This window comes from Paralichthys olivaceus, chromosome 16, assembly GCF_024713975.1.
Source record: "Paralichthys olivaceus isolate ysfri-2021 chromosome 16, ASM2471397v2, whole genome shotgun sequence".
NCBI lineage: Eukaryota > Metazoa > Chordata > Actinopteri > Pleuronectiformes > Paralichthyidae > Paralichthys > Paralichthys olivaceus.
Genome location: NC_091108.1, coordinates 20,995,068 through 21,023,063, shown reverse-complemented (window position 1 = coordinate 21,023,063; position 27,996 = coordinate 20,995,068). Strand labels below are relative to the sequence as shown.

Genomic DNA, 27,996 nt, shown 5'->3' with positions numbered 1-27,996 from the left:
ACACATTTACCAGTTGTCCTAAAAAACAACAATATATTTGTACATTTCCAAAGCTTTAGTTCAATCCATGCAGACTCCACTATTTATTTGTCCCTGATCAAAGATAAGCTACCATGAATAAACACAATTTTATTTTTTACATTAACAAATTTGAAGCCATGTCTTTATTGTTAGGCTTTTATGCTAAGTACAGAATAGAGGCAAAAAGTGGAACTAATGCAGATATAAAACCTCATTTCTGTCTGAAAAGGAAAACATTGTTGAGTGTGACATGGATGTAGTTGTACTGATTGAATTACTGCTATGGAAATGAACATAATACTGAATGCTCATATTTGTAAGAGGCTACAGGCAATATCACCTCCTCAATGTTCTCAGCCTATATTTGTCCACTCAGCCTATATTTGTCCACTCACTTCACATCTATTCAAACACTGTGCAGCCTCAAAGGTCACACTACTAATTTTAATTCTCATACAATGGAATCTGTCAAGTGAAAGAAGGCTTGAGCATCTTTTAATTTAAAATGAAACTGTGTCTTACTCATACTAGTAAAAGATTTATAATAATAGTCAAAATGATTTGCAACAAAGCTGCGGGGACCTATATGCATTGCAAGTCAAATGACAGACTTCAGAAAAAAGGCTCCATGTGAAATAAGCTCTCTGTCTAGCTCTGTCTTTGCCAAACAAAAGCTTTTCCAGGCATGATACCATGTCCATAAAAGACACAAGAGAACAGGCCTGGTAGAGACGGTGTACAGAGACTATTGAAGTGTCCTCTGTGTGCTTTTCAAAGCATATTCCATTCAATGTGACTGGAATTAACCGGAGCCAGAAAATGTTGCAGGGTCCATATCTACTTGTCGTGTGTGTGTGTGTGTGTGTGTGTGTGTGTGTGTGTGTGTGTGTGTGTGTGTGTGTGTGTGTGTGTGTGTGTGTGTGTGTGTGTGTGTGTGTGTTCGCTCATGTCTGACAGCTGCACAATGAGATAGCCAGAATGTGGATCTAGCTATTTTAGTGTGGCACCATTTCATTTATGTTAAGTATCACTTATTGTAGTCCCCATTGAGTATAATATAAAATACTGCATGTCTGTTTACTGCTTCTGGCAGAACAGAATATGATAGATAGTGTGGCACCTTCATTCTCGAATAACACACTCTGCACCCAGAACAATGGCTTTCCTTGATGTGGTTGCCATATATTCCCATTCACTTTGGTAGTCGAACAATAGCACATGCTCCTATTTCTCAAACACTATCCAAAGAAGTGCAGCTTAGTTTGAAATAACTTCTTTCTCCCCATTTATTTTTCATAATTTATGCAAAATGATAATATATCAAATAATCTTATATCAAAAGAATTGTATTCAACTATGTTGAAGCAAACGACCGCTCACACTGAGTCCAGTTTTGCAAGGTCTTTTTTTCCTGTTAAAAGGAGTGATCCAGATTGGATCAAATCCTGAAAATGGGTTGTTCAAAAGAAAAAAGGGGATCTGAAATTGAATAAAATTGCATAATCCAATTTTAGTTGTAATCCGGATCAAACCATTACTAGATTTGGGTGGATTTGATGGGGATTTTGGCAACCAAATATAAAACTTTTATGTGTATGGTAGGGTTATTTTTGTATTATTTAGTTTGTGCTGTTTTATGTATTTTTAAATGAAAACACATAAACAGTGACCCCACATTGTCTATTACACATGTAGTTTTTCACAGAGGGTATTTTTTAAATTTCTAATCACTTTTTCCAGATAAAATATTTTGAACAACTGGCCCCTTGTGCTTGCTCACAGTTGGGTAGCTCACTGGTATATAAAGGTCTTAACCTTACTATGTCAATTTCCCTGAATGTGTCATTAAAGTGAAACTCAGCCCCAAGCCTTTTAAGTATGAAATACTCACCCCCGTCGATATTAACGGTGGCTCTGAAAAGTTTGTTTCTCCCTCCTTGATGGTAGATGGCAGATGTAGTCAGGATGGATTCATTGCACTTTGCTTGACTGCTAAAGTTTAAGCATTTTTTATGGGGGGGAAAAAGTTTAAAATATATAGAGAAACTTCTCAAAGCACTTCTGCAGACTAATCCACGTCTCTGCTGTCAGCATTTTTAGAACACTCATATTTTTCACAGTTTTCATATTGATCGTCCCACACAAACCTCGTGTGTGTGTGTGTGTATGTTGATTTGTAGCTACATGACAGAGCGCCCACCTTCTTTTGTTCATTTTGTCAATTAGTTCCTGATCTGGGTGTCACACAGAACCAGAACATAATGCAAGTTTTTTTTTAGCAGCAGTCTTTGCTCTGTGCACTGTAGGCTGTGCGTTGTTCTTATGTTGGTATCAGCTCTTTTATGCACATACTGTTCCTGCAAACCTTCACAGTTCTTCTTAAGTCAAGGACAGATTCAATGAGGACTACCAGAAGGGCCCCAGTGGGACTGCATTATATGGATGCACTGTCAGAACATCTAGGCTGAATCTACAAGTCCAAAGGAGTCAGCACTTACCACAAACCACTCAGCTCTGAAAGATCTCAGGTGATGCAACCAGAGGGAACACTGGTTAACACATATTACATGTTACTGTCTGAAGCTTTTAGACAGAGTGAATCCTTCACCCCACCTTGATCATGTGAACTAAACCTCAAAGGGATAGTTCACCGAAAAATGTAAATTCACTTGTTGTCTACTCACCAGTATGCCGATGGAGGGGTGGGGGAAGTGTTTGAGTCCACAAAACACTTTTGGAGTCTCAGGGGTAAACAGTGTTGCAGCCAAACAATTGAAGTAACTAGTGACTCTTTCTTTAGACTTAACTAACAAGAGAAAAAAACATGAAATACCTCCATACTGCTCCTGTGGTGTCATCCAAGTGTCCGTAAGCCCCGACTTTCAAATTCGACTCAGAACTGGACCATTTACACCATGTTTTAACCCAAACTGTCTGCTGTGATCCACATGTGAACGCAGATCTTAGATCTTTCTTCATGTTTTAAACATATTTTTTAGGCATCAACATGAACTAACAATGGATTTATGATCCAAACAAACATAAATCAGTGTGATAAGAAATTGTTTAAAACAACAGTAACCATGTCTGGGGAAACATTTAACAGTAACAAACATTTTTTATCATTAACGATGCAGTGGTAGCAAACACCAGCAGCACCAGTGTCGGTGCCAATGCTATTGATATACCTGAATCCATCAGGCCTCTTAGAGAGCAAATCTGTTAATGAGGACTATAAAGACTGAAGCTTTGTGTTCTAGTTTGTTGATGTTTTAGATACCTGAAGCGTTTTCTGAATTCGTCTCTACAGCTCTGCTGGAAATGTCTCATCTATCTTTCATGAGTCATCCACACAAATAAGAAAAAATACCACTCCAGACAAAACAATGCACTCAGGAATCCAAGGTTCATCGGCATCATTAACTCTGTTAAACTGCGATTTCTCCTGGTGGGAGGTTAGCTAATAAAAACTGCAGACTAAATGGGCACAGCAATTGCTGCCCTCCCACCACATACATACGACCCTTCTCTACCTTGTTTTCTAACGTGCCATTTCTTCAATCTCTTTCTGCTCTTCCCTCGCCCTCCTCTCATTATTCTCGTTTGCTGTCCTGTCTCCTTGCCAGCAGAGGATGGCATCCCACCTGGAGGGATTATGTGATTTGCTCGGTTTTTGAAGAAGTAGAGCCACCTAAAAAGAAAATGTGTGATTTAGTGAGAGGATCCACTAGCAGGCCAGTGCAAAGTGTGACACAGTTAATGCCCTCATCTAGGTGGTCTACAGAGACTTGCACTAGGCAAGGTCAGCCACAAGAGCACACACACAGAGGCATTCAGGAAGCCTGATAACCTTCCTTGCATGCACAGGCACATTTGTGAAGAGGGGTTGTCGCCACTGGCTTTTCAATTTATATCGAGTAATCTCTCGCTGTTTGAATACAATCAGTCCTATATGCCTCCACATTGCAGATATTAGTTGTTGCTTCATTTCTATCTGCCTTTCATCTTTTTCTAAACCTTCTTTTTACTCTTCTTGTATGTATTTGTTTGTGTGTGTGTGTGTCTGCTGAATGCTAAGAGACTGTTTAACATGGTGCAGGGTGCTCAGACTGGCAGCAGATTAAGGCAGGTGGCTGGATTAATGGAATGTCAACACAGAACTTTAATGTCTAGACAGCTGACTTTAGGATAGTTGCTGAACACAGGCAACTAACAAATGAGAGTCATTCAATGTGCATATAACAGTTAGAGGTACTACCTTTTTGTTTTACACAAATGAACGGATTTATTTTGAAATGCATACAGAAGGTGCTGCAACCATTTTTGTTTGGGACATAAATTCAACAGATAGACATTAAAATTCAGGTGAACGAAATTTTTTCTGTTTGTTCTGGTATTTAACACAATTTGTATCTGTCTATGTCACAAACGTATTTCCAACATTTCCAGAAACCTGTTTCAAAGTAAAAGCACTCAGCGTTTAACTTTCTGAATCACTTCAACTGTTCTAACGGGACTCTTGTTATGTGTCATGTGTTTATATTAGTAACCCCACTTGTATTCAAGGACAATGCAGTAGATATACCAGCAGCTTCACCGCCAGTAGCGCACACACTGCCAGTGTGAACACCAGACAAACGATACAGAGCTGATCTGCGGCACAACCACAGCCAGTGAGTCCAGAGCGGGGATTGACAGTGAAGACTGCCAAGATCGACCAGTCAATAGCGAGCGACCACTGCTTTAGGGTATCTTCTAACATAGATAAAGTTACACACACATGTCCAAATGGATATATACCCTTCATATTTGTGTATATACTTATATCATTGATTATTGTTTTTTCAATGTGATATATACACAATATTTCAGAATTATTCTAAATGTATTCTACATTTAATGATTAACTACGTTCCATTTGTCTGTAACAATTCCAAAGAATGTGACTGATTAAATTTGAGGGCGGTTGTGGCTAGATAGAGCGGGTCATCCATTTATCTGAAGTGCACTGTTTCAATTCCTGGCTCCTACAGTTTCCATGTTGAAGTATCCTTGGCCAACACACTAAACCCTACATTTCCCCTGAGGACTGTGCCAGCACTATGAGAATGGTCTGTGTGAGTGATAGACATTGTGCTGCATACAGTATAAGCAATGTATGAATGTGATCTGGAATGTAATGCACTTTGAGTGGTTGTAAGGATACTGTATGAATACAGTCTATTTCATCATCAGTTATGAGATTGATAGCTGATAGCCTCGGCCACACCTTACATGCTGCAAAGTTAAATCTACACGTAGACATATGGTCATTCCCCTGGCAAATGAAAGAAAACTGCTGGTCCCTCTACTAGCATGAAATCTCTAGGAATAACTCTTGTCAGTGTGGAGAAGCTTCTCTCCCTTTAGAGAAGTTGCAGCGCATCATGCACATCTCTGGAGTGTAAACATCACAAAAGGCAGCTTTTGCCCTTGCTCGGCCATTTAAACTTTGTAATTTCCCAAGGGCACTTCTTCATCTCCTGTCTGCTCAAGTTTGCCACTTCAATGCCCAACACTGTCTGACTAGATGCAAAGATTTATGATCCTGGTGTATCACTTTTCTGTCAGGATATTGGCCATTCCTGTGACTCTCAAATTCCATGGGATACAGTGTTAGCCATGTGTATTATATCTGGTTTGCAGATCGTTTGCCATCTCAGTTCTGTACTTCACTTTCTGTTCCTTTCTTTGAGATTTATGCTGGCATGTGGCAGCATGCTATGTCTCGGTTCAGACTCCCCTGTTGCGGGATCGTAAACCAAGGTCACACCTCCTACCTTGATTTTATCCTGATCGTAAGACATACATGGTTATCTATTACCCACAACTTTATTATCTCAGCTTAGCACATTCCAGGTCACATGAATGTTATAGCAGATTTGTCAACGTAGCTCCAAAAGTTCCCATTTTCAGACATAATCCTGTCCTAAACCACGCTCCTATAGTTAATCTCCTAGAGTCTGCAAAATATCATACGAGAAAGAATCTGGCTCCTTCTATCCTAAATTCATATGACTTTGCCTGGAGGATGTTTGCCTCACATTTGGTCTCAGTCAGCACGCAGCTCATCCCATTCTCATCTCTTCTGTGTTTTGCTTTCATATGCTATTGCAAAGCTGGAAGAAAATTAAAGCTCCCATATATTCACAGTGGTGGCAGCTGGAATTCAGTTCAGTGCTGGATGCCGTGATCCCAGTTTCTCTTGTCTGTTTTCAAGTTCTTTAAATTTGTGAGGCATAGCTAAACTCTTAACCCTTGTTTCACACAGTGGATGGCCTATTAACCTTTCCGTGCTTCACAAGAAGCTTTCCACTCAATAGGGCGCGCTCCATCACTATCACTTGCACTGACTCTAATCTCTGTCCACATTCCAAATTGAAATTACAAAAGCTCTGAAAAGCAGCTGCCCCTCTATCTTAACACCTGAAAATCACCCTGTGTCTAAGTGCATATTTAATTATTAACTCAGACAAGTGCCCCTTAAATGTGATCTCTCCACTCAGAAGTATTCATCCCACTCATTCAGGATAGGTGGTTTGCGGTGGATTTTTGCCTGTCCATCTCTCTCTGTAGCCATGACATCCATCCAGTGAGAGCTGGATACTGCTGGTGGGGGTGATTTCATCCAACCCATTTGTTTCCAGTTTTACTTCAAACTTCAAACGTCTCATCTGCAGACTAAACCCCTTCCCTTTGGCTTTAAACGTTTCTTTGGAAATTATCACAGTTTAAAATCCATTCCCCCTTTAGCTTTTATACCAAGTGAAACCTCCAACCTCCTCGAATAGGCTCAGCCCTATTGCAGGTTAAATTCCATTCTTCTGGCCTAAAGTGGCCATTTGCTTTTATTGCCAAGTTAAATAAAACCATTCCTCTGGCCCTCAATGGCCTTACTGTATGTTAAAACCCATTAAAACAACTTTCTCCTGGCTTACAGTGGGCCTTTGTCCCTCCCATTGGTTATCCTCAGTCTGTTTGATTTACAGGTATTTGTGTTTTCTCATCTATTATTGCGATATATTTAGAGCAATGACAGATGTGCTTTTATTTCCTTCTGGAACTAAATCAACTACCCTACTGACAATGTTTTAAATATTTTGGGGGTGTTGCTGCTCAGAATTGGAAGGACTCAAACACTCAATTCAGGACATAAATCAAATGTTTCTAAATAGTTCACCTTTATTTCACTTTGGAAGAAAAAAGCAGGCAAAGGATACACAGGAGGCAAAGTCGGGGAGCTGGCAGTGGTAACAGCCAAGTAGAATCAAACAAAAAAAACAAGGACCAGTCAAAATACAAAGTCTGGGAACAAGCAGGAGTTCAAAACAGAAAACAGGCAAACAGAAGCAGGTAAATGAGGCTGGTAAGTTATGGCTTTGGTGCCACAATAAACCATCTGGCTAAGTGTAGCTTTAAAATGGTGTACACTAAGAAGTAAATGGGGAACAAGAAACAGGTTAGAGGGTGGGCGGCAAGGAGTCAGGTGGCTGGGAGGAGGGAAAAGCTTGGTTCACTGCAGTGCATGGGGGGAGTGACAGTCTGAAATGACAAGAGAGATTCTTGGCAGGGCAGTCAGAGAATGAATGAATAAATAAATGAACTGTGACAGGAAGATTCTTGCTATCTTCCATCTTCACTAGCCTATGCATGTTGAAGATGCATACTATTAAAAGGGTCCAATCTTCTAAGTCCTTCTTTGTTGCAACCTCAATATATGCTATATTTAATCATATACATGCTCCATTGATATGTCCTTATTAAAAAGAAGCGAAGGCAAAGGTTCAATTATATCTGTTCCCTGTTCCTTCTTATTCTATTGGACATTTCTGCTCTTGTCCTGGTTTTAAATATCCATCTACTCCATCACTTCCTCTTTGCTACACTGTCTCAATTCCCTTTTATTCACTGACATAAATCTACCTGGCCAATGACCATTCACCCCACATCCCCTGTACCAATCAGTCTGCACCAAGGGTCATCTTAAATGTCAATTGTTCAACCCATCTCCCCCAATCAACAGCTAACCCCACACCACGATCCACGTGTGTCAAACATATAGTTCCATCTTTCATCATCTGGCATTAGGACACTACAACCAGCATCTAGGCCCCAGAGGACTCTTCTTATCTTGTCTCATTAATGGCCTAAGCACATTGAAGATTCACACAACAACAAGGTGTAATTGCCAAAGTCCTACTCAGCTGTCAGTATCAATGAATGTTCTCATGCACTCTGTATTGATCTCTTCTTATGGGGCTGCTTTGTCCACCTCAGCCTGTTGATGTTGTAGCGTGGCTCTCCTTAATGAAAGCTACTTTCTACAGTGTGACCATTTTAAAATTACAGGTAATTGACTCTGTTGGAGAAGTACATGGATTCATTTGTTGTCCCTCCTTGTCTTAGTAGTAAAGTCTCTGTGTATAACATATTCCTGGAAACACCTTTCATTCTTATTTGGCACTATTGATTTCACTGATTTAAAACGACAAATGTGTGGCAGGTTGTTCTCCCTGTATCCAGTCTCTGTACTCAGTCAAAGATTGTTTATAAAGTCAAAGAAATGTTGTATCACCAAACAGCTGGATTGACCATTGTGTGGCACTGTCCCAACAAGTCCTCCAGCATAAAGCATTGGAATAATTTGCTTCTGCCCTCTGATCTGACCCATAAAGCGCCTTCTGAAAAAACATCTCCATGGTAGCCGGTTACCAGGCCTTATGCAGTTCAATTTATAAAATGGTTATGTTTCTGTATGGTTTAAATAAAGTTCATAGTTTGGGTTGATAACTCTTGGTTCAGAAATCAACAGTGATTGTAAATTATTTAAATGCTCATTAAATGTATATGCAAGTTCTATTCTCAGTGAAGTGAGAGTGAAAATATAGAATTCAAAAGACCCCTGATTGTTAAACACAGACAGTGCTAGATTTGATGAAATCTCTAAGTGTATTCACTTAAACATGTTGATTCACATCACATCACAGACAAACGTGTTCACTGTTCTCCTGCCTTTATTCACCCCAGATAGCCACCTAAGAATGGAACAAATAGTAGCTGCAATTTAGCTAGCTATATCTGCACCAACTGTGTGTGTGGGAGTTTTGTCTTCAACTCAGCCTCCGACTGATCTCAGAACTCACATTTCTCTTTCTCTCTCTCCACTTTCCTTTCTGTAGATGTATAAAGTAGATCCATCCAGCCACTCTGAATGTGTCCATTGACTTCATATGCAATCATGCTGTCTGTAAAATCAGATTGAAGTTCTGAGCTTACCAAAGAAACTAGAGTGACTTTTCAATATTTCTTTTGGCTGAAAGTAACATATTAATACAGAAAGAAAAAATGACCATGAGACTGTACTGTCTTTTGTGTTAATTAGTAAATGCCGACATTTGCATTTAGCCAAAGGTGATTCCGCTCAGATGACAATCTCTGTAAAAAATGAAGCCCAACAGTTCCCACAATGAGCAAATACTTGGCAACGGTGAAGAGAAAAAACAGGAGGAAACCTCAAACAGCAGACTCAGTGGGGTTGAAAGATGAGAAATGATGTAGAGAGGGAAGTGAAAGGGGAAGAGAGAGAGGGAGGTGGAGAACAGTTGTGTAACTGCATCTATCCGTCAGAGCGGTTGTGGTGATGATGATGATGATAATATTTTTAGGGATATTAATTGTATTATCAATAATAATAATAATACTGATAATAAATCATCAGCTAATAGTAATAAGAGTTGAGTGGTAGTGTCTGGATCCTGCAGCTCTGGAGTCAGAGAAACCTGCAGAATGAGGACACACAGAGAGAGAGAGAACACATGCAGTGGCACATCCATCCAAATCATCCATCTGTCACACAGACCAGTCCAGCAGCTTACGAACTCGAACCTTACTACGAACCACCTGAAACCGACATAGTATTGTAATTAAATTGTAAGTAACATTAGTCTTTCAAAGTCTTTGCACAGGGACAAGCAGCTTCCTGTTTGTTAACATTTAGAAACAACAATCATTTTGAATCATCTTTTGTGAAATACAGCAACCATCTGGGCATTAGGACGTAATTCGCATAAACAGAGGGAATCTGTGGTGAGCTTATTATAAGAGATGGCATACTCATCTCCCTAGCAGAAACATTTTGTGAGAGGACGGGTGGATTTTTATATTAAACCTTTTTTTTGCTGCCCATGGAACCATTCCCGATCAACATGATTCCCCCTTTATATTCTACACAAAGAGAGACAGGAAATTAATTTTGAGGCTTTGGCCACACACTCAGCAGCCAGTGTGTCTCTGAGGCTCGCAGCTGAATGCTAAAGGCTTGTTAAACATGTTGCAACGGCATCTCAGTCAGCTGACGGATGAACTTAGCAGTGCAGGCAGGTGGGAGCCAAGCACAACATGTTTGTTGGAATTTAGTTGACATCACTTGGAGAAGAGGGGAGGCATGAGAGGAAGGAAGAGAGAGGAAGAGGAAGACATGAACTAAAATGAGGCTGGGAACCTGTGAGAGGAGAAGGAATGAAATCGAAGAGACAGGGAGTGGAAGACTGGCCTGGAGAAACTCATTTAGTAGGAAGGGTGGCTGGACTTCTGGTTTCTTTTTGTATATAAATATTTCCATTATTTATAAGCTACATATTAACAATTAGTACTACTGATGCTATATAAGAGAAAGAAGGACATCACCAACCCTTTTTTTTGTGCTACTAGTGTATTAGGCCCGTCTAATACAACAGCCCTGCACTAACTCCAACACACATCAAGTTTGTAATATTCAGCTGGAGTTGAGAATGTTTTGAAAGGTGATTCAATTTATTGGTCACTTTGGCAACTTTAGTTTTTGAGGTGCTAAACTAAACAGCAACACACTGTTCTTATTATTTTGTTCACCCTATTGATATCAATAGAGGAGGAGTAACATCACTGAGTATCATACACATCCTCCAGAGACTCAACCCATTGACTTGTGTTCTCTGTTCTTTTTTCATCTCATTCTACTCTTTTGAGATATTCTGTTGATCCTTGCTGTATTGTAAAAAGAACATCCTGTGCTTCCCAGTGATGTATGAAAGGCTGGGATGCTGGGAACTTCCTCTTTCTTCACATCCAAAGTGAAAGGTGCATGTTATTTGCATTTAATGGAAAGAGCAGAGGTACGTGCTGTCATCTTGCCATGGTGACATCATTTCATCATTTGGAGCCTACAGTGCATGTATACCTAATTGAAATCCCCCCCCAACCTTCAAAAGGATAAGTGGTATATATAATTAATGGATGGATGGACTTTTGATGCCTTATAATACTCCTGATTTCCTGTAGTGTCATTATAAGTTATGACCCACCAATGTATTACCTATATAATAATCTTATATTTTAACATGCATTTTCAAAACAAATAAGAAAAATAAGAAAATACAAAATACCTTGCCTCCGTGCCTTCTAATATTTTTCGTACAGTCCCTTTCTTCCCCCTCCTCCTTTCTGTCTACATTATCTTGGCATTCATCGTGTTTCTTTGTCATTTCTCATTTTCTCTCTGCTTATTTAAAAAGGTGATGCCAAAAGATAGCAGCTGCTAGCAGGTGCTTGTATGAACCAAACAAATACAAACCATGAAAATTGTTGTCATGAGATGCAACAAACATCCATTCTCTCTTGCTCTTATCAGCATTATGCTGATGCTATAGAGCAATTTCCTTTCTGTGCAGTTCTCCAGTGGCCTTGGATAGGAGGCGCTGGCTCTGCGCCTTCATGCTTGTGTGAGCACGTGAATTATCAGGAGAGAAAAGGATGGCTAACCTTGGACATCCTCAAGTGGAGAGGACCTCAACATGAAAGCAAAGCATTCAGACTTACAAAAGGGCTATATGGGTGGGTGTGTGTGTGTGTGTGTGTGTGTGTGTGTGTGTGTTTGTGTGTGTGTGTGTGTCTTGCTCAGTATCTCACTCTTCTTATTATTCTGGTCTCTGCTGGACTAATTTCTACAGTTTGTTTCATACTCTAAAGCTCTCATTAAAGTAATATTAACATGCTTAAAAGGTAGAACTAAAAGAAAATTCAAATATTTTATGATCATGTATTAAGCTTGTTAATTCTGAATTGACCTTTGCATGCTCTCCTCCTCTGGTGACTCACCACCAGTGCCTAGAATGATCCTTTTAGTGCAGTAGTGTTTTACTTTGATAATCGTGGTTGAAAGAATTAATGATAACATCATGATGTTATTAGAACATTTAAAATGATTGTAGTAACAATAATGCTATCAGTCACATTTTTATTTTGTGTTTATGTCAGTTTGGGCAATCAATTATGCTTTCCAAAATAGTACTAGGCACCAGTGGTGGACTGTATATCAAGAGCAACGCAACTTTTCCCGGTGTTCTGATGTTTTTTTTGCCTTGAACTGATGACTTGACCAGCAACAATATATCAAGCAGGAATGAGGTGACAGACCTTCCAAATCCACTTATCTGGCAACCGATGTAATGACGTGACGTTTCTTGGCAACGCACATAGCAGCAAAATGATATCTCATCTCTGCAAATGCTGAAGCAGCCGTGAAACCGCTTCCTTGTTATAACAAGTTGCTGACGAAGAAAAGGAAAGGTGGAGCAGAGAGGGAGAGAATCAAGAAGAGACAAACTTTGGCGTCAGTTGCAGAGAAATACTGCAAAATAAGCGACAGGTCAGTTAAGTGACAGCGTACGGCATTACAGGTCTTTGGTCAAACTAGCGGCCACGAGTCGCAGGCTACAGTGATGTCAAAATAAAAGCGACCTCCTTTATGGTCACATTTGTTCAGTCTGTGAATGCATGGATAAATTAATAATGTAACAAATTAATTAACTAATTAATTAGAATAAACAAAACCATTTGGACTGATTGAAGTAGTGATGAATGATAAAAAAAACATTACGACCGTGTGTGAAACTATTTCAGAAATTGAGACTTACCACTGTGTGAATAATTAGTCAAACTTGTCACTGTCATTGAGAAACTACCTGTGTCCGCAGACCAATTTCACCTCACGATGACAGTTCACCACCTCAGAGTCTCACTCTGACAATACCAGGACATTCTGATGTAGAATTTCAAAATAAAAGCCCTTGAAATATCATATTTTCACAGTTTTCCCTCTAAATTCAAACTGATATTGAATATAAATTTAAAGGCTGAACTAATATTATCGCATGTTAGTGACCACCAGCGGATGTTAGGGACATCTTCAGTTGTGTACCTTAGCGTCATCAGGTGTTTCGGCCTTTTAACACAAGACACCCTCGTCTAAGGCAGGCCCACCACAGGTTGATCAGACCTGGGTGCATGTCCCAAGCATCTTGGGGCCCATTTGGGATCTTTCCAACATCTCCCAGTCTCTGACCCTTTCTTTCACTGTCCCCCCTCACTGACAAAAGTTGTCCTTTTGACTGGGTTTGACAGTAATTATGTTAATTTTAAAAACGGCAGAGGGCAATGAATTACTGCTTGGCCTACTAGTGTGGTAACTGTTACATCAAAAAATAGAGCTACCCTGCCAAATTAGAGGTCTGGTGCTTTGTGTGAAAAGGGTGGCCTGGAAAGGAGTCAAATTCACTGCCTGAATTATTGTCCCAGTTGACCCCTGCTGTAGACTGGAGTAATAACACAAATGTTCCCATAAATATATTAATATTAATTGCAGTAGTATTAAATTGATACAACATTTTTATTTGCCATGCAATAGTGTCTGCTTCTCCCACATACAACCACACGGAGACACCACTGACTGCACCATTTGTGTGCAGGCGCCTGCTGATACAAAAACTAAAGAGTGGAAGAGGTCACAGACAAAACATATCAGTGTCTTACAGAGAGATGATATAACTAATACCTGCTATGTTGGAGTGTGAAACAAATAGTTGCTCCATTATGATGGAAAGACATGTAAAAGATTTAAGAGGCACTGGATTGTTTGTATATGTTATATATTTATAAAATGATCATATTGGTAACATGATATCAATAATAATTGTTTAATACTTTTAACTTGCTGCATCATTTCCTGATGGATGATCTGTTCTAGACACTCCTATCCAATACATGTCTCAGACACTAGCGTGTCTGTGGCAATTAGTTCATACAGGATATCTTAAATTCTGGCTAACCAAGAAAGGAAACTATGTTGAATTTTTTTCATTTGCTTGGTAATTTCCTCACCTAAAGAATGAACACGGCAGTTCCTGATAAAAATTACTCAATAGGGAGGAAACAGAAAACACGTTGTGAACTATTTTCAGAAGAGGATTAATCCAAATTCGGTGCTCTGGTGAGTATTTGGGCCAACAGAACGTTGTCTGTGGGACATAGTCAAAATGAATTAATGTGTGTGTTGATGGTGATGAAGGAACATGTCACTTAGAGGCTCTCAGTGATGGGTTATTAAAAGATTTCCTAATATTTTTGGACAATAATGGAGCTCTGATATATCTTGCCTGGGATACACACACATTTATAGAAAGATAGATTTGAACGCTTCTTTAACAACGATCTGTTGTATCATGTTATTAAATTTCTATTTTGCTGATGTCAAAGGCTAATTCCAGGTCAAAGTGATTGATTTTATAGGCATCTTTTGTGAATCTTTTGTGCATATGAGAGCAAATATATATTAAAAAGGAATACAGCCCACTGCATTGTGATAGGTTAATATTCCAGCATGTGTAGGAAATGTTGGCCTCTTCTCTTGCTTATGCTGGCTTTGTTCAGGTGTATCGGAATAGCTGCTAGGTGTAAATTAAATGTGGAGATGTGGATGTGTCGACTGGACTACTGGCGGGAATCTCAAGAGTTCAGGAGTAGTTTGTTCTGTCGGGGAGAGGAGCTCTCTTTACCTTAAAAAAAACAACTATAGAACACATTCGAGAAAAACAAACCCATAATTTCTCCTTTAAGTCTGTAGACTGTGCTGCTCTTCATCATGTGAAGCCTCCGTCTGCCTCAGTTTTGGGTCATTATGTTGCCGTAGGACCTGACACAGAAGTCTGATTTTACTGGGTTTCTTTTCTCTTTCTCACCACTCTGATAGAAACATACACAACTACCTATGCATACAGAACTACATCTTGCAGTATTGTGATAATAATCCATCAGTGTACTAATCTAGTTTTATCCAATACTGTACTTTGTAGAAATGGAGAGTGGGTAACCCTCGATGTCTTACCTCACCTGTAGTAATTGTTTGCATTGTTTCATTCCTAAAACTTTTTCTCATGCCTTTCAACTTACCTTTGTATGATTTAAAGTGGACTTGAACTTGGTGTGTACATGAGTGTTTTATGAATACCTTTAATTTCCTTTACGACGTACAGAATTAACTTTTACTGAATCAGTAAATGTGCAACCGGCCATCAAAAGGTTGCAGGTCAATCAAGCATTACAATTACCACTGGACATGTTTTATGTGAGTCATTAGCATGTGATTGTAATCTTATCAGGTCTATACTGTACGGAACAGGATGTATCTGTGTAATCATGTGGAGAACCTGAATCTCCCTTCTTTACAGTTCACCACTGCAGTCCTCTCCATATGGAGGGCATATGGTTCAGTGGGCCCAGGTGCAACATGTACAAACTGTTCAGACTTATGTAACTGACCATCGCAGTCTTTCCCCTGCCTCTTAAACAATAGATATATTGAGATTTAAGTGATCTCCCTCCAGTGTGACGTTGACATTTATTACTGATTATGAGGCAGATCTTAGCTTTGTATGAGGGAGGCTCTTAAACTGAGCTGTTTTGATTAATGTCAGACTCTATCAGCCTAACCCTTGAATCACTGCCAACTACTCTGGCTATTTCAGCGGTTGTTGTACAGGAGGCCTGATGCTCAGTGATGGCTGTTAACTGTTGTGTATTCTCTCATGTGTAACAGACAAATGATGCTGTCCTGCTGACAAGAGCGTCATAAAACAGCTGTGGCTGTGGACAGATGACATCTGTTGTTTCACTTGAAGGACTTGTTGCAAAGGCGGGATTGTTAATAGTGGTCACAGGGTGAAAAACACCAATGAAGGTACAAATACACAAAATGGTCAATACTAAATACAACTTTCCCTCAAGTCAATTGTGGTGCGACACAACCTTAAACGTGGAGCGAACTGAGAGGTAAAAGAGCTGATACAGAGGTGAAATAAATTAGACATTGTAATACCTAAGAACTGAGAAAGAAAACCCATGTTGGAAGTCTTTTTAATGTGCAAACTGCTGATCTCCTGGGATTTTCACTCACAACAGTCTCTGGAGATTTTTCTCAAAATGGTGAGAAAAACTTTCTGCTGAGGCTGCAGATGATAGAGTCACAATCTGGAGTCAACAGCATGAATCCATGGAGCCAATCTGCTCAGAACATGCATCTTCCTGTCTGTCGATAACAATCAAAGTCCCATTAGGACAAATTAATGGATTCGGAAAGTGAAACCCTGGAGTGCTTTTACTTTGAAACCCGTTCCGGAGGTGTTGTGAATACGTTTGTGACATAGACAGATAAACATTGTGCTTCACAGCAGAATAAATAGAGAAAATTATCTCTCAAATGAGTTTGAATGTTTATCTGATGAATTTATATCACAGAAATAAATGTTTGCAACACTTTCTGTAGGCGTTTCAAAATAAAAGGACTCAAGCATTTCTGTTGACCAAATCCGTTCTTTTTTTAAAAAACAGGGGGTTTCATTGTGAAATATTTGCAGGAGCGGAAGATATTAATGTAAATATTATGCACTGAACACATTAGTGGGGGTTTTTTGGAAGATATCAGGGTGGTAGATCTCGGTTTACATTTGGAATTAAAAAGTGATCTTAGGCTTGAAATGGTTGGTGACCATTGGTGTAGAGAATGATTTCTTCACACCTTAATATCAATTATGGTTTGAATATAACAGTGCATCTGAGTATTGTTGCTGACCATGTTCATCCCTTCGTGGTCACAAAGACACTTGTAAGATTTAAAAAAAAGTTGCTATCTCCTTGAGACTGACAGAATTATGTTAATTCTCTCTTTCTAGATTTGAAACCTCTTTGACAATTAAGCTTTGAGAAAGTCTTCATGTTTTTATGCATATTATCTAGCAGCACAAATTGTGCTGAGGAAATATAAAACCAAGTCAAAATCAGCTGCAAGTAAATGGCTTCTATTTTTCAAAGGATTCAATTTGAGATTTTGTTAGCTAACGGCCTTGTTACCATGGTCACACACAGAGTATTTATGTTCCATAATTTGAACAAACTCCTCTTAACGTCAGGTGATTCTTTGCAACTTAGTGATTAATATGCTGTTGCTTTTTCTGCTTAAGTAATAATTGGATCATATGCACTCACTGAATGGCCACAGTCTCTCTATTTTTGCCAACTTCCTACATTATGCTTGTATTACCATGTTTCTATTTCTAAAATCCTGTATCAGTAGTGGCAGCATAGTTGCCAAAGAATTTAATTTAATCATTCGAAACATGTTGAAAGATTTATAACTAAATAATACATTTAAGATGCTAAATACCTGCGCAGACAATCCCCTAAGAACATGAAAGCAGACACATCCTAATATTCCTATTCGTAGCTTCCCTTCCCCCCCACTTTCTGATCTATGTCTGTCTCTAAAGAAGTGAAAAATATCCTCCCCTTATCTGTTTCTCTGCTCTTCCTCACTCCCTGTCTGTGTGCGGCGGATTACAGTAAAAAATGGGACTGGGGCAAGCATAAGAATGCTGCATTCATAATGTCAAGTGCTCTTTACTGAGTAGAATTTGCAATCAAATGCATTTCCCTGCATACAATCCTCGTATTATTTGGGCTGCTCTCATTTCAGAGCGGAGCGAAGCGGGTGGCGGGATGTGCACAGCTCAAGGTCTTTTTTGGTTTTCTGCTGGTGGAGGCCAGTTTTATGTCATTCTGTCAAAAGTACTGAAGCCTGGATTATACAGCCGTCTGGGAAGATATGTCCATTCCAATCAAATTCAACATTGGCACAAAAAAACACATAAAAATAAAACCTAGTGAAAACTAATTCCAGCTGTCTTCAGTGTTGATTTTTTCCCCCTGTCTGATTTAGGAGAGTTGATCTATGCCTCCACCCCTGCTGAGGCAAAATTCCTCCAGTCCATAGGCTAATTTTTTTTCCTCTCTCTCCCTCTCTCACCAGTCTCCTACACTCATTTTCAGACACTCTCTACTTCCTTCTGTCCTCGGTTTTGCTCACTCACTCACTCACTCACTCAGTCCCTCTCTGTCGCTCCGGATATGTCCCCCCCCCCCGGTCCCTCTGTGCAGTACAGGTGCATAATGTGTGCTGCCTGTCCTGACCAGGCTGCACTGTATCTCTGTGCTCAGTCTAAAGGGGCTGATAAGGCCAGATGGCTCTCTGCTTTGTAAGCCTGTGAAGCGAGTAATGCAGTGGAGCAGAGCCTCCAGGCTCAACACTGCCTTCATCTCATGTGGGAGAAGTGTGTGTAGGGTAAGGATGTGTGTGTGTGCGAGTGTGTGTGTGTGTGTGAGAGAGAGGTGATTCTGTCCTTGTTAGAACCAGTTCAGACCTATGTGTGGATGTTTTTCAGAATGAGGTCATCATACTATAGCCTTCACTCCTTCAGTCTTCTGCTTTTGCCTTTACCTTTGCTTAAAATACTCGAGACTTACTCTCTTAAAATCACACACCTCAAAAATAAACTGTACGCCGCATAAACAATATTCCTTTTGAATACAGTACATGTGTGTATACTGTATTTCCAGAAACTGACTTCAGAGGGCAAGTGGACTGCAAGAGCATTTAAAGAACACACTCAAATAATGAGATCATCCACTAGCTCATGCCACTGTGACTCAGTTGCTCTGTTGGTGTGAAGTACATTTAAAGAGGAACACTAATGCAGCATGTCAGCCGACGTAACTCATCTGAAAGTAAAACATGAGAGAAAACACATGTTTATGGCACCATAGGTGTCAACTATAAATACAGTTGTTAGTCCATTATTTTATACCGTGTGTGAAATTGGAGATTAAATTGCACGTGCTTAAAGATGAATTTAAATTCAGGAGGGGTAAAGTCACCCCTGCCTGTTTGTTTGTTCGTAAACAAGATTACACACATACTACTGGAGGGATTACCAAGACTTGGAGGACGGTATGGGTCAGAGAAGAACTGGTTCAATTTTGGTAGAGAACCGATGGTGATACCTGGAAATGTTTTTTACTTTGTTAACATTGGAAGATAAGGTGTTTTTCAACATTTTTCTCCTCAGAAAACAATTCAGGGATCTTGATAAAAAAAACATGTGTAGGGGACTGATATTTATGATTGTGTCTAATCTGGTGCAGTCCACAAATAAAGATTTGGATCTAGAGAATTTAAATGTAGTTTAATAAGGGTACATATGGGTCTCGGCGGAGGTATGAACTCTGAAAGCCATTCTACTTTCATATGTGAATATATTTTTGTAATACCTTGTTTGAAAGCTTGGAAGGTCCTCTATGGTACTTTTTTATGTTGCAGCAGACAGCAGTCAACATCTCAGCAGTTATAGAGCAGCCATCTTGTTAGTAAAATAGAGTTTGTCAAACAACAAACGTGCATGGACGACTTGAGGCTCATTTTTAAGAACAAAAGTCCACTGATGAAATATGTGTCTTAGCTACAATAGGTTTATGAATAACAAACAGAAGGAAAACTCGAGAGTATTCTTTACAATGATGCCATGAATATGCATGAGCTCTGATGAACAGCTTCTAATTTTAAAAATGAGAACAAATGCACATACAGTTGTCATGACATGATCCTTAAGGGATTCGTGCGAGTGGGAGCAGACTGTGTGGTTTGTGTCAAAGCCAACACTAGAGAACACACGTTCTATTTTGGGTTTCATGTATGTGCAGCAGCACAAAGCGCAAAAGGGGCTGAGAGAAGGTGAATGTACTAGGTCAGAGGGGGTGGAGATTAATAAACACACTCTCTGCCCGTCTCTGTACTCTGACTACATTTACAGATGCTCCCTTTCTACACACGATGATAACCTGGTTATATATGCACCTGCTGATAATATGTGTCCACAGCGCACGGCACCACCTCCTCTCATTTGCACAGGTCCAAAAGAAGATAAAAGAATGGAGAATGATAGTCAGTCATGAAGCTGTGTTTTTGGTCTCGTCTTCACTCCGTCCACAAGTGTCTTTATAATGTAAAGACTAAGAAAAAGACTTCTTCCTTTGTTTACTGGCTAATGGCTGCCAAGCTGTGTTGAGCCATTGTCAAATGCTATTTTGTATTACTGCCCATACTGTTAGTGTCGCATCCCACCTCTGGAGGTAGTTTGGCCTAACGGATCACAATCTATTTTCAGTGCATCTTGGGTGCATTAACACCTGTACCTCTAAGTGGTCAAATGCTTTCCAATTGTAACCCATTCGCCCGAAACACTTTAATGTCAGGGATAAATGGGGAAATCTGAAACCTAAGATGAAAGTTTTATCAACTGTTGGCATAAATAGCATGAACAGGGAGAGTATCAAGTTAGAGCCAGCTATATGTATATATGTCATTTCAATGCAGCTTTGCATAGTTCCCTGTCCATATTTATCTTAGACAACCCATGCAGACCCTCAATTGAGGCTCTGAGTGTAACAGGCAAAATTAGCTACTGCTCCCTATAGAGGACTCTAAAAGCTTGCTGTGTTCTAATTGGCCAAACATCTGGAGGCTTGCGGAGGGGCATTACATCAGGCACTCATGAGCACTGCTTCTTCCTCTGTCGAACTGTTATACAAAGTAACTAGTTACTGAAACCAAGCAGAGGCTGTGCCTGGAGAGGATTACCATACAGAGAAATCCATGATGAGCTGAAGTAGAAACAACTTTGCATTCAGAGAAGTGTGCCTCGGAGTTTTTATCCTACTGGGATTACTTTACCTCATTATTTGAAACTTTAGCCATGTTTTATACAGTGTTTTCCATTACTCATCTAGACTGTTATGGCTTGCCTTATTAATTTTTACTGCCACAATTTCATAATGAAGACATTTTTGAACTTCTTGCATGTGTACAGCACTATTTGCAGCCATGTGCTCTGTTGTGCTGTTGAGCTACTGCATGTTTACCCTATAGTCCATAATGTTTTCACCATCCACGCAGAAAATCAGACCTCATAGTTTAGTCTGCAGTTGTAGCATGCAATGCAGTTCTTTCTCTCAACTTATCTTCCACTCTTAAGTATATGTTACTGTCACTCTGTTGCACATTTGAGTGGCCTAGATCCGTGAAGACTTGCACCTTCGTTACCGCCATAGATAGAATTAATTTTAGCAGGAAACTCTATATGAACATGTACATGACAGAACTTAAGGGAAAGCATAATAGATCTTCTCTAATGAGGGGAAACTTGGTTGAGGATCTGTGCAGCATGAACTGAAAAAGCATTTCATAGAGCATAAAGCAGCTGTGCATAATGGACACAGCCATAAACACTTACATTCCTTTATAGATCAATACAGACTAATTTACAGATGTTCCTGTGGGGCCTCATTAACTGAATGCAGATCTTAAATGCATGTACTGCATCTGCTGAGTGGGGATTGTCTAATTAAATTAGTTTATTAACATTTTCTGCGTCATTCTGTTGTTGCTCTGCATATGCTATTAAGTAACTTAAGTATTTAGTTTGTTCTTGAGGGCAAAATCATCAAATTAGCTGCAGACTGACTTTGCATTCCAGACATGATTCTGCGACACTATTACCAAATTACCAACAACTGGAGTTGTACTGCTGAATGAACATCCTACCTGTTTGTTCCCTGCCAGCCCACCTGTGCTCCGCACCAAATACCACACAGGCAGGTACAAATATTTTTTAGATCAGAAACATAGTAAACAGTTTTATAACACCTGGCATTTCTCCACCACAAAATGGCCCAAAATGATATATTGTATAAAATACCCCACTCTCCAAAATAATTGAATCATACAGTGGCTGCCATTTTGTGCCAGAGTCTGTAAAGTAGTAGTAAGAAAGGGGAAAGCAAGACATCATCTTCAGATTTCAGATTTCAGATTGCCTGCATTGTCATTGAATGAAAATTTGGATTGCTACTCCCTGTGATACCACATAAAAACATGTAATGACACAACAACATGTATTGACACAGAATATATACAATATAGCCTATCTGTAGGTTATATGGAATTCAATGAAGGTTGGACCACTGTGACCTTTATGCTCAAGACTAATTACTGCTGCAGGTCCTGTTTAGTTCTGAGGGGGAAGAGGCTAGTGGCTTCATTTTAAGATATATGTACTTGAAGAGTATAACCTGCAGGATTAATGTAAAACGTGTTTGAGAACAAACTCTAGATAATGGACACACTGATCTGAAGTCTCAATGTGGCTGTAAAATTAGTCACTTTAGGCTTCAGTTGCTTTATAACACATAGGTAACACAGACTACAACTTTGGAAGTCCAGCATCTCAAGAGCATTTTAGAGTTGAAACAAATTCTGGAGCAGCACACATGTCAGAAATATGAAAGCTTTGAACGGTCAATGGGTTTGAACCATGTTGGATTCCTCCTCTTATAGACTCCCATTAAAAAATGATGCTCTTAAAAGGATGTAAAGCCACAGTAATAAATCACCTTGGCTCAGACCACAGGTGAATTTGAACAGGGCACAACTTCTGGATGCACTGTATATCAACACTAATGACACTAGTGACTTTAAATCTCTCATGAGGTATTTTTTTCTGTTGAAGCACAGCTTGTGTGCTTGTACAACATGTATCATCAAAACTAAAATTATATAATGGTGCCAAAAAATGGTGAAATACGTAGTTAACTTTGAGATAATTAGTCACAGGTTTGTCTCACAACAGGTACTTTTTCAACTAAGTTTTTGTATTTGAGTAGTATTTTACTTCAGGCCTTAACTCAGGATTGTATTTTTACAATGTTTAATTGTCTCTTTTACTTAGGCAAAGGATCTTCTCCCACAGTTGATTCTACACGTAAAACCTCTTAGTATAATGTAGCCCTGCATATTAGTCATCCTGACTGAAAGGCTTGAACATTGCAACAAATGTCCAAGCCTTTCAATGTGAGCACCATGGACTGGTTCTCTTTGATGGGAGTTTCCCTCTGTTCTTCTTTAATGGTTCTTTCCTCAGTTCTATACAATTCCACTTGTTAATGTATCATTTCAGTCATTTCATTTTAAATATAGTTGAAGTATCTCTTACCAGTGTAAGGCCTGATGAAACTGATATACTGTCTTTCATAAAGGACCAGTTGGGTAACAACTTTATACTTCATTTAGCTAAATGAGTGAGAGATGATTGATTGCTCTTGCAATTTTATTATAAGTCGAATGCTTTTATGAAGCTTGAGACCCATTTATTCAAATTGGCCTTTAACTTACTTGGTGTGAGCTACAGTCATTTGAATGTTTTTTCAGTTATGTCTTACTGTTAATTACTTTATGACTTATCTTGGAGAAAGCAGCCAAGCACAATAATCTTTACTCATGTGATCCATTAAGAGTCAGATGGTCACGTGGCCACAGAGATAATCCAGTCCATATAATCTTGAAAATAACACACCTCTCTTCAACAATTTGAATTCATGTAAATGTTTCCATCATTTACATGTTGTGGTGTGATCTGATATACACAGATATGCTTCATGTACGTGTGCAAATATGAAACATAATTCATTTCAAACTTACCTGCTTCAGGAGAAAACACGTTGTTTATTGGCTGCACATCTTGACTGCGAAATAATTAAAAATGGACAAATCCAAAATTGATTCTTTTATGGTACTGACTGGTACCAAATAGGAAGGAGGAAGCAATAAGCAGAATAGCAGGAATACATGCTGTGTCAAATCTATTTTCAGTTTTTATGTTTTCCAGATATGAACACATGTCCCAAGACAACTGATGAATTATATATGAAACATTTATAAATATCAACTTCTGTGTGTGTGTGTGTGCATGTGACTTCATAAAGTGTCTTCATATGTGTTTGTTTTACTATAAAATGAAAAATATAAGACATAAAAATGAATTACCTTCCCCTGTGGCCAGATCATGCCTATAACAGCCACTTACTCAATTCTACAGCTGTTACACAGGCTGTCATCACTTGCTTTAGCTGGATTGTTGACTGAGGAGCTTGGAATCCTCAGTATATGCAGGATTATTTCCTCAGGATAAGGCGCCATACTTTTATGCAATATTGGACAATATTGGCATTTATCTCTAATGTTTCATTTTAAGTCACAAGCACTATGCCTTTTTTCAGCAACAACAGTGAGGCACAGTCTGCACATCATCATTAGTTTTGGGGTGTCATTGCAATAAAATGTTACGTGCAAAATATTTAATAACACGAAGGGTAATAAGATCAAATTAAACAAGACAGAAAGTGATTTTAATTAAAATGAATATTGATAATGCCAACTATATTTCATGTCAAAATATGAAACATGAAAAGCGAAATATATTATGAACAAGTAAAATTTATCCGGTCTGTGTAGTGAATTTAAAATGAGCCCAACTTGTTCAATGTGATTAATAACATCAATACATTTTTATAAATATTTTACTGAGTTAAGATTTTAAGTTACTATTTTGTAACATTGTTTAGTTTTTTTTTTTTTAAGAAAATCTTTTTTTGCTGTAGCAATTCAGGAGTGATACTTTTCTAAGTTTAAGAATTCAAACATTTAATAGCCTGATTAGCATTACATGCTAACATGTTAAACTAAGTAAGTGAGTGGGGTTCATTTGCTGCCTTCAAATGGAATTCAAGAGCTTGTACTTATAATGTGAGAAGTCATGAAGGTTGTTCTGATAGCATTCAGGTTGTTAAATTGTGATAACACCACTGCTGGGGAATGTAAAGTAAGATAATCCTTTATGATTCCCAAGGTGGGAACAAAGTTACAGTTCAAAATAGACATCAGTAAAGTATTAATAAGTAGCATGCAATTCTTAAAATGAAAGGAGATATCAAAAATATAAAATATATACATTTAATATAAAACTCATATACAGTGTAAACAGAATATGAGCAGTGTGAACATATGTAGAGGGAAATGGATTGAACATTAGACATTTCATTTCACAGTCAGAAATTAATATTGCACAGTCCAAAAGTGAAGCTTGAGTTAAAGTGCAGACGTCCATTAAAGGTGTGTGTGGTCTACTGGGAACAGAGCTGGTGGTACAGTCGTACAGTCATACCTCTCCTTCAGACACTTAAAGTGAATCAGTCTGTTGCTGAAGGAGCTGTCCCATGCTGTGATGGTGTCCTGCAGGGGGTTGGACTGGTTGTCCATCATCCTCCTCTGTCCCACCACCTCCACTGGGTCAAGCTGGCCCTCTTAATCAGTCTGTCCAGTCTCCTCCTGTCAGCAGTTGAAATGCTGCTGCCCCAGAAAACTACTGCAAAGATGGCAGATGAAAAAAAGTATGAAAAAAGAACGAAATTGGACGTAGTTAGAAAGAAAAAAACTATAAGTGAGAGCTGCTGTAGCAGGCATACATACTGTATGTGGCAACGTTTATGCCACAATTAGTGACTGTCTGCATCTAGAAGCCACAGGGGCTAACAATTAAGCAAGCTAGCAGTCAAGTAACATAATGCAAGAAATTAAAAGACATAATGATAAAGAGCAAAAGTGAGACTATTGGTATCATCGCCACTTCCGCTAGAGAATGGCACTCAGTTGAGTGCAACAGTTAAAGCACATTTAAATCCACTAGATCCAAATTTGTTATTGGAGCAAGACCAAATTAGACACACTCATGAATATTAGTTCTCTAAATATGTACATTCTTTATCAGAAATTGTGGGAAAAAAAATCTTTGTACATGTTAAATAATCATGTTAGCATTGCCATCAAACTTTGATGTCTTTCCAGCAATTGACTCAATAATCCAGAGACCTAACAGAAACACTTTAAATTAAGTATGTCAATTCTAAATGTCATGATAAAGTAGGATTTTGACAACTAAACGAAAAATGTTTTTGTCATTTATCTTTAAAACCTTGCTGGAAAGACACATTTTAAAGTACTCTTATTTGGTGAACTAATCCTTGAGTCAGCATTGTAAAGCAGTTACAATGATGTGCTTTTATAACATATTACCAGATAAAACACTGTGTGAACATTTTCTATTTTGCCTTCTCATCTGCACCACAGGTATCATCCGAACAGCAATGTCCAACATGGACCGAGAGACAAGGGATCACTACGGTCTGGTGATCCAGGCCAAAGACATGGCGGGCTCTGTTGGAGGACTGTCTGGATCCACTATGGTCAACATAACCCTCACTGACGTCAACGACAACTCCCCAAAGTTTCCACAGAGTAAGTTTCTAACCTTGCTCCTTCACGATGCAGAGTTTCTCTCACACAGCAACAAGTGCTGCCTAATCTATGCTGTGTTTATCCACCATATGTTTTGTTGTGGTGGTTAAGTCCTCAGAGAAGTAGATGAATGCTTAAAGATTTTATTTTGAAACACATACATTTTCCATAATCTCAACCTGAGAAAAAGTCTTTTTTCATTAACTGAGGAAAATTGCTTTTTTCAGATGGGTTATGCAGCAGCATTCTACTGCATGCACGGGAAATTCAGCAGAAAAAGGAATAATTTGAAAAAGGTGTGGAGCTATTGATGGTTCTTTTTCACAGTGTCCACCACTACAACAGGCAAAACAAACTTAAAAGGGATAGTTCACCCAAAAAGGAAAATTCACTCTTTATTTACTCACCACTATGCAGATGGAAGGGTAGGTAAAGTGTTTGAGTCCACAAAACACTTCTGGAGTTTCAGGGGTAAACAGAGTTGCAGCCAAATCCAATACAGTTGAAGTAAATGGGACCCCTCTCTTCAGACCTAAAAAAGAAAATATAACATGCCTCCATACTGCTCCTGTGGTGTCATCCAAGTGTCTGTAAGCTCCTACATTCAAATTCGAATTAAAAACGGCATCATTTTCACCGTGTTTTTGGCCTAAATGTCGTCTGATATCCTCCTCGGAGCCGCGTTCACGTTCTCACGCACAAACCGGAAAACCACACACACTCGTGCAGCGACGACATTCACAGGTATACATCGTTACTTCCTGTAGTGGACTTTAAGACTCAAACCCCTGCGTATATGATGCAGTTTCAAGTTGAATATCAATGTCGGAGCTTGCTGACAGTTGGATGACACCACATGAGCAGTATGGAGGCATGTTTTTTTTTTTTGTTATTTTATTACATCTGAATAAGATGTCACTTTGGCTACAACTGAAAAATGAGAGCTGTTTCCAACTAAAAAGTGACCTATACGACTTTTGCTTCCATTTAAAGTTGGAAAACGGCTTCTATTCTAATCCACATGTGGAAGCAGGTCAAATCCACAGAATATTAAAAGATAACTAAACATGACAGACATCACAGGATAAAAACCTCTCCACAGCTAGCCACATTTTTAGGATAAGCTACATTGTTTACCTTGGGCCTTGTTTTGATTTTAAGCAGTAGGTGTTTGTGTAGCCTGTGTGTGTGTGGGGGGGGGGGGTTCACTGAGCGCACCTGCAACCCTGTTTCCTGAATGCGCAGCAGCGGCCCTAGAGTGTGATGTGCATAGACGTGAGTGGTTATGCTGTAGCAGTGGTTCAGTGTTGTTTGCATGTTAAACACCGTGGACGGCAGTGCCTCTCGCACTGAACTGTGTGTGTAGAATTATCAACCCACAGTATCCGCCCTGCTGCCTGCAGATGGTTGCAGGGATTTAATGAAGAAGAAACTTTCCATGCATTACAGAGCAGCCATAGGTCACACGTGTTATAACGACAAAGATAAATGCAGACTGATCTGCTGATGTTCCGCATCAGTTGTTATTTTTTTAATACCTATTTAAATGT

The 27,996-nt window shown here is 39.1% G+C and overlaps 1 protein-coding gene across 3 annotated transcripts in view; it reads left to right on the top strand.

The window, feature by feature from the left end:
• LOC109638312 (cadherin-18-like) overlaps positions 1-27,996 on the top strand; it is a 139,816-nt gene that overhangs the window by 67,708 nt on the left and 44,112 nt on the right. For all 3 annotated transcript variants that reach the window (XM_069511608.1, XM_069511610.1, XM_069511609.1), the window contains exon 5: positions 26,279-26,446. In XM_069511608.1, coding sequence (XP_069367709.1) covers positions 26,279-26,446 — 168 coding nt within the window. The remainder of the gene's footprint in view (positions 1-26,278; positions 26,447-27,996) is intronic.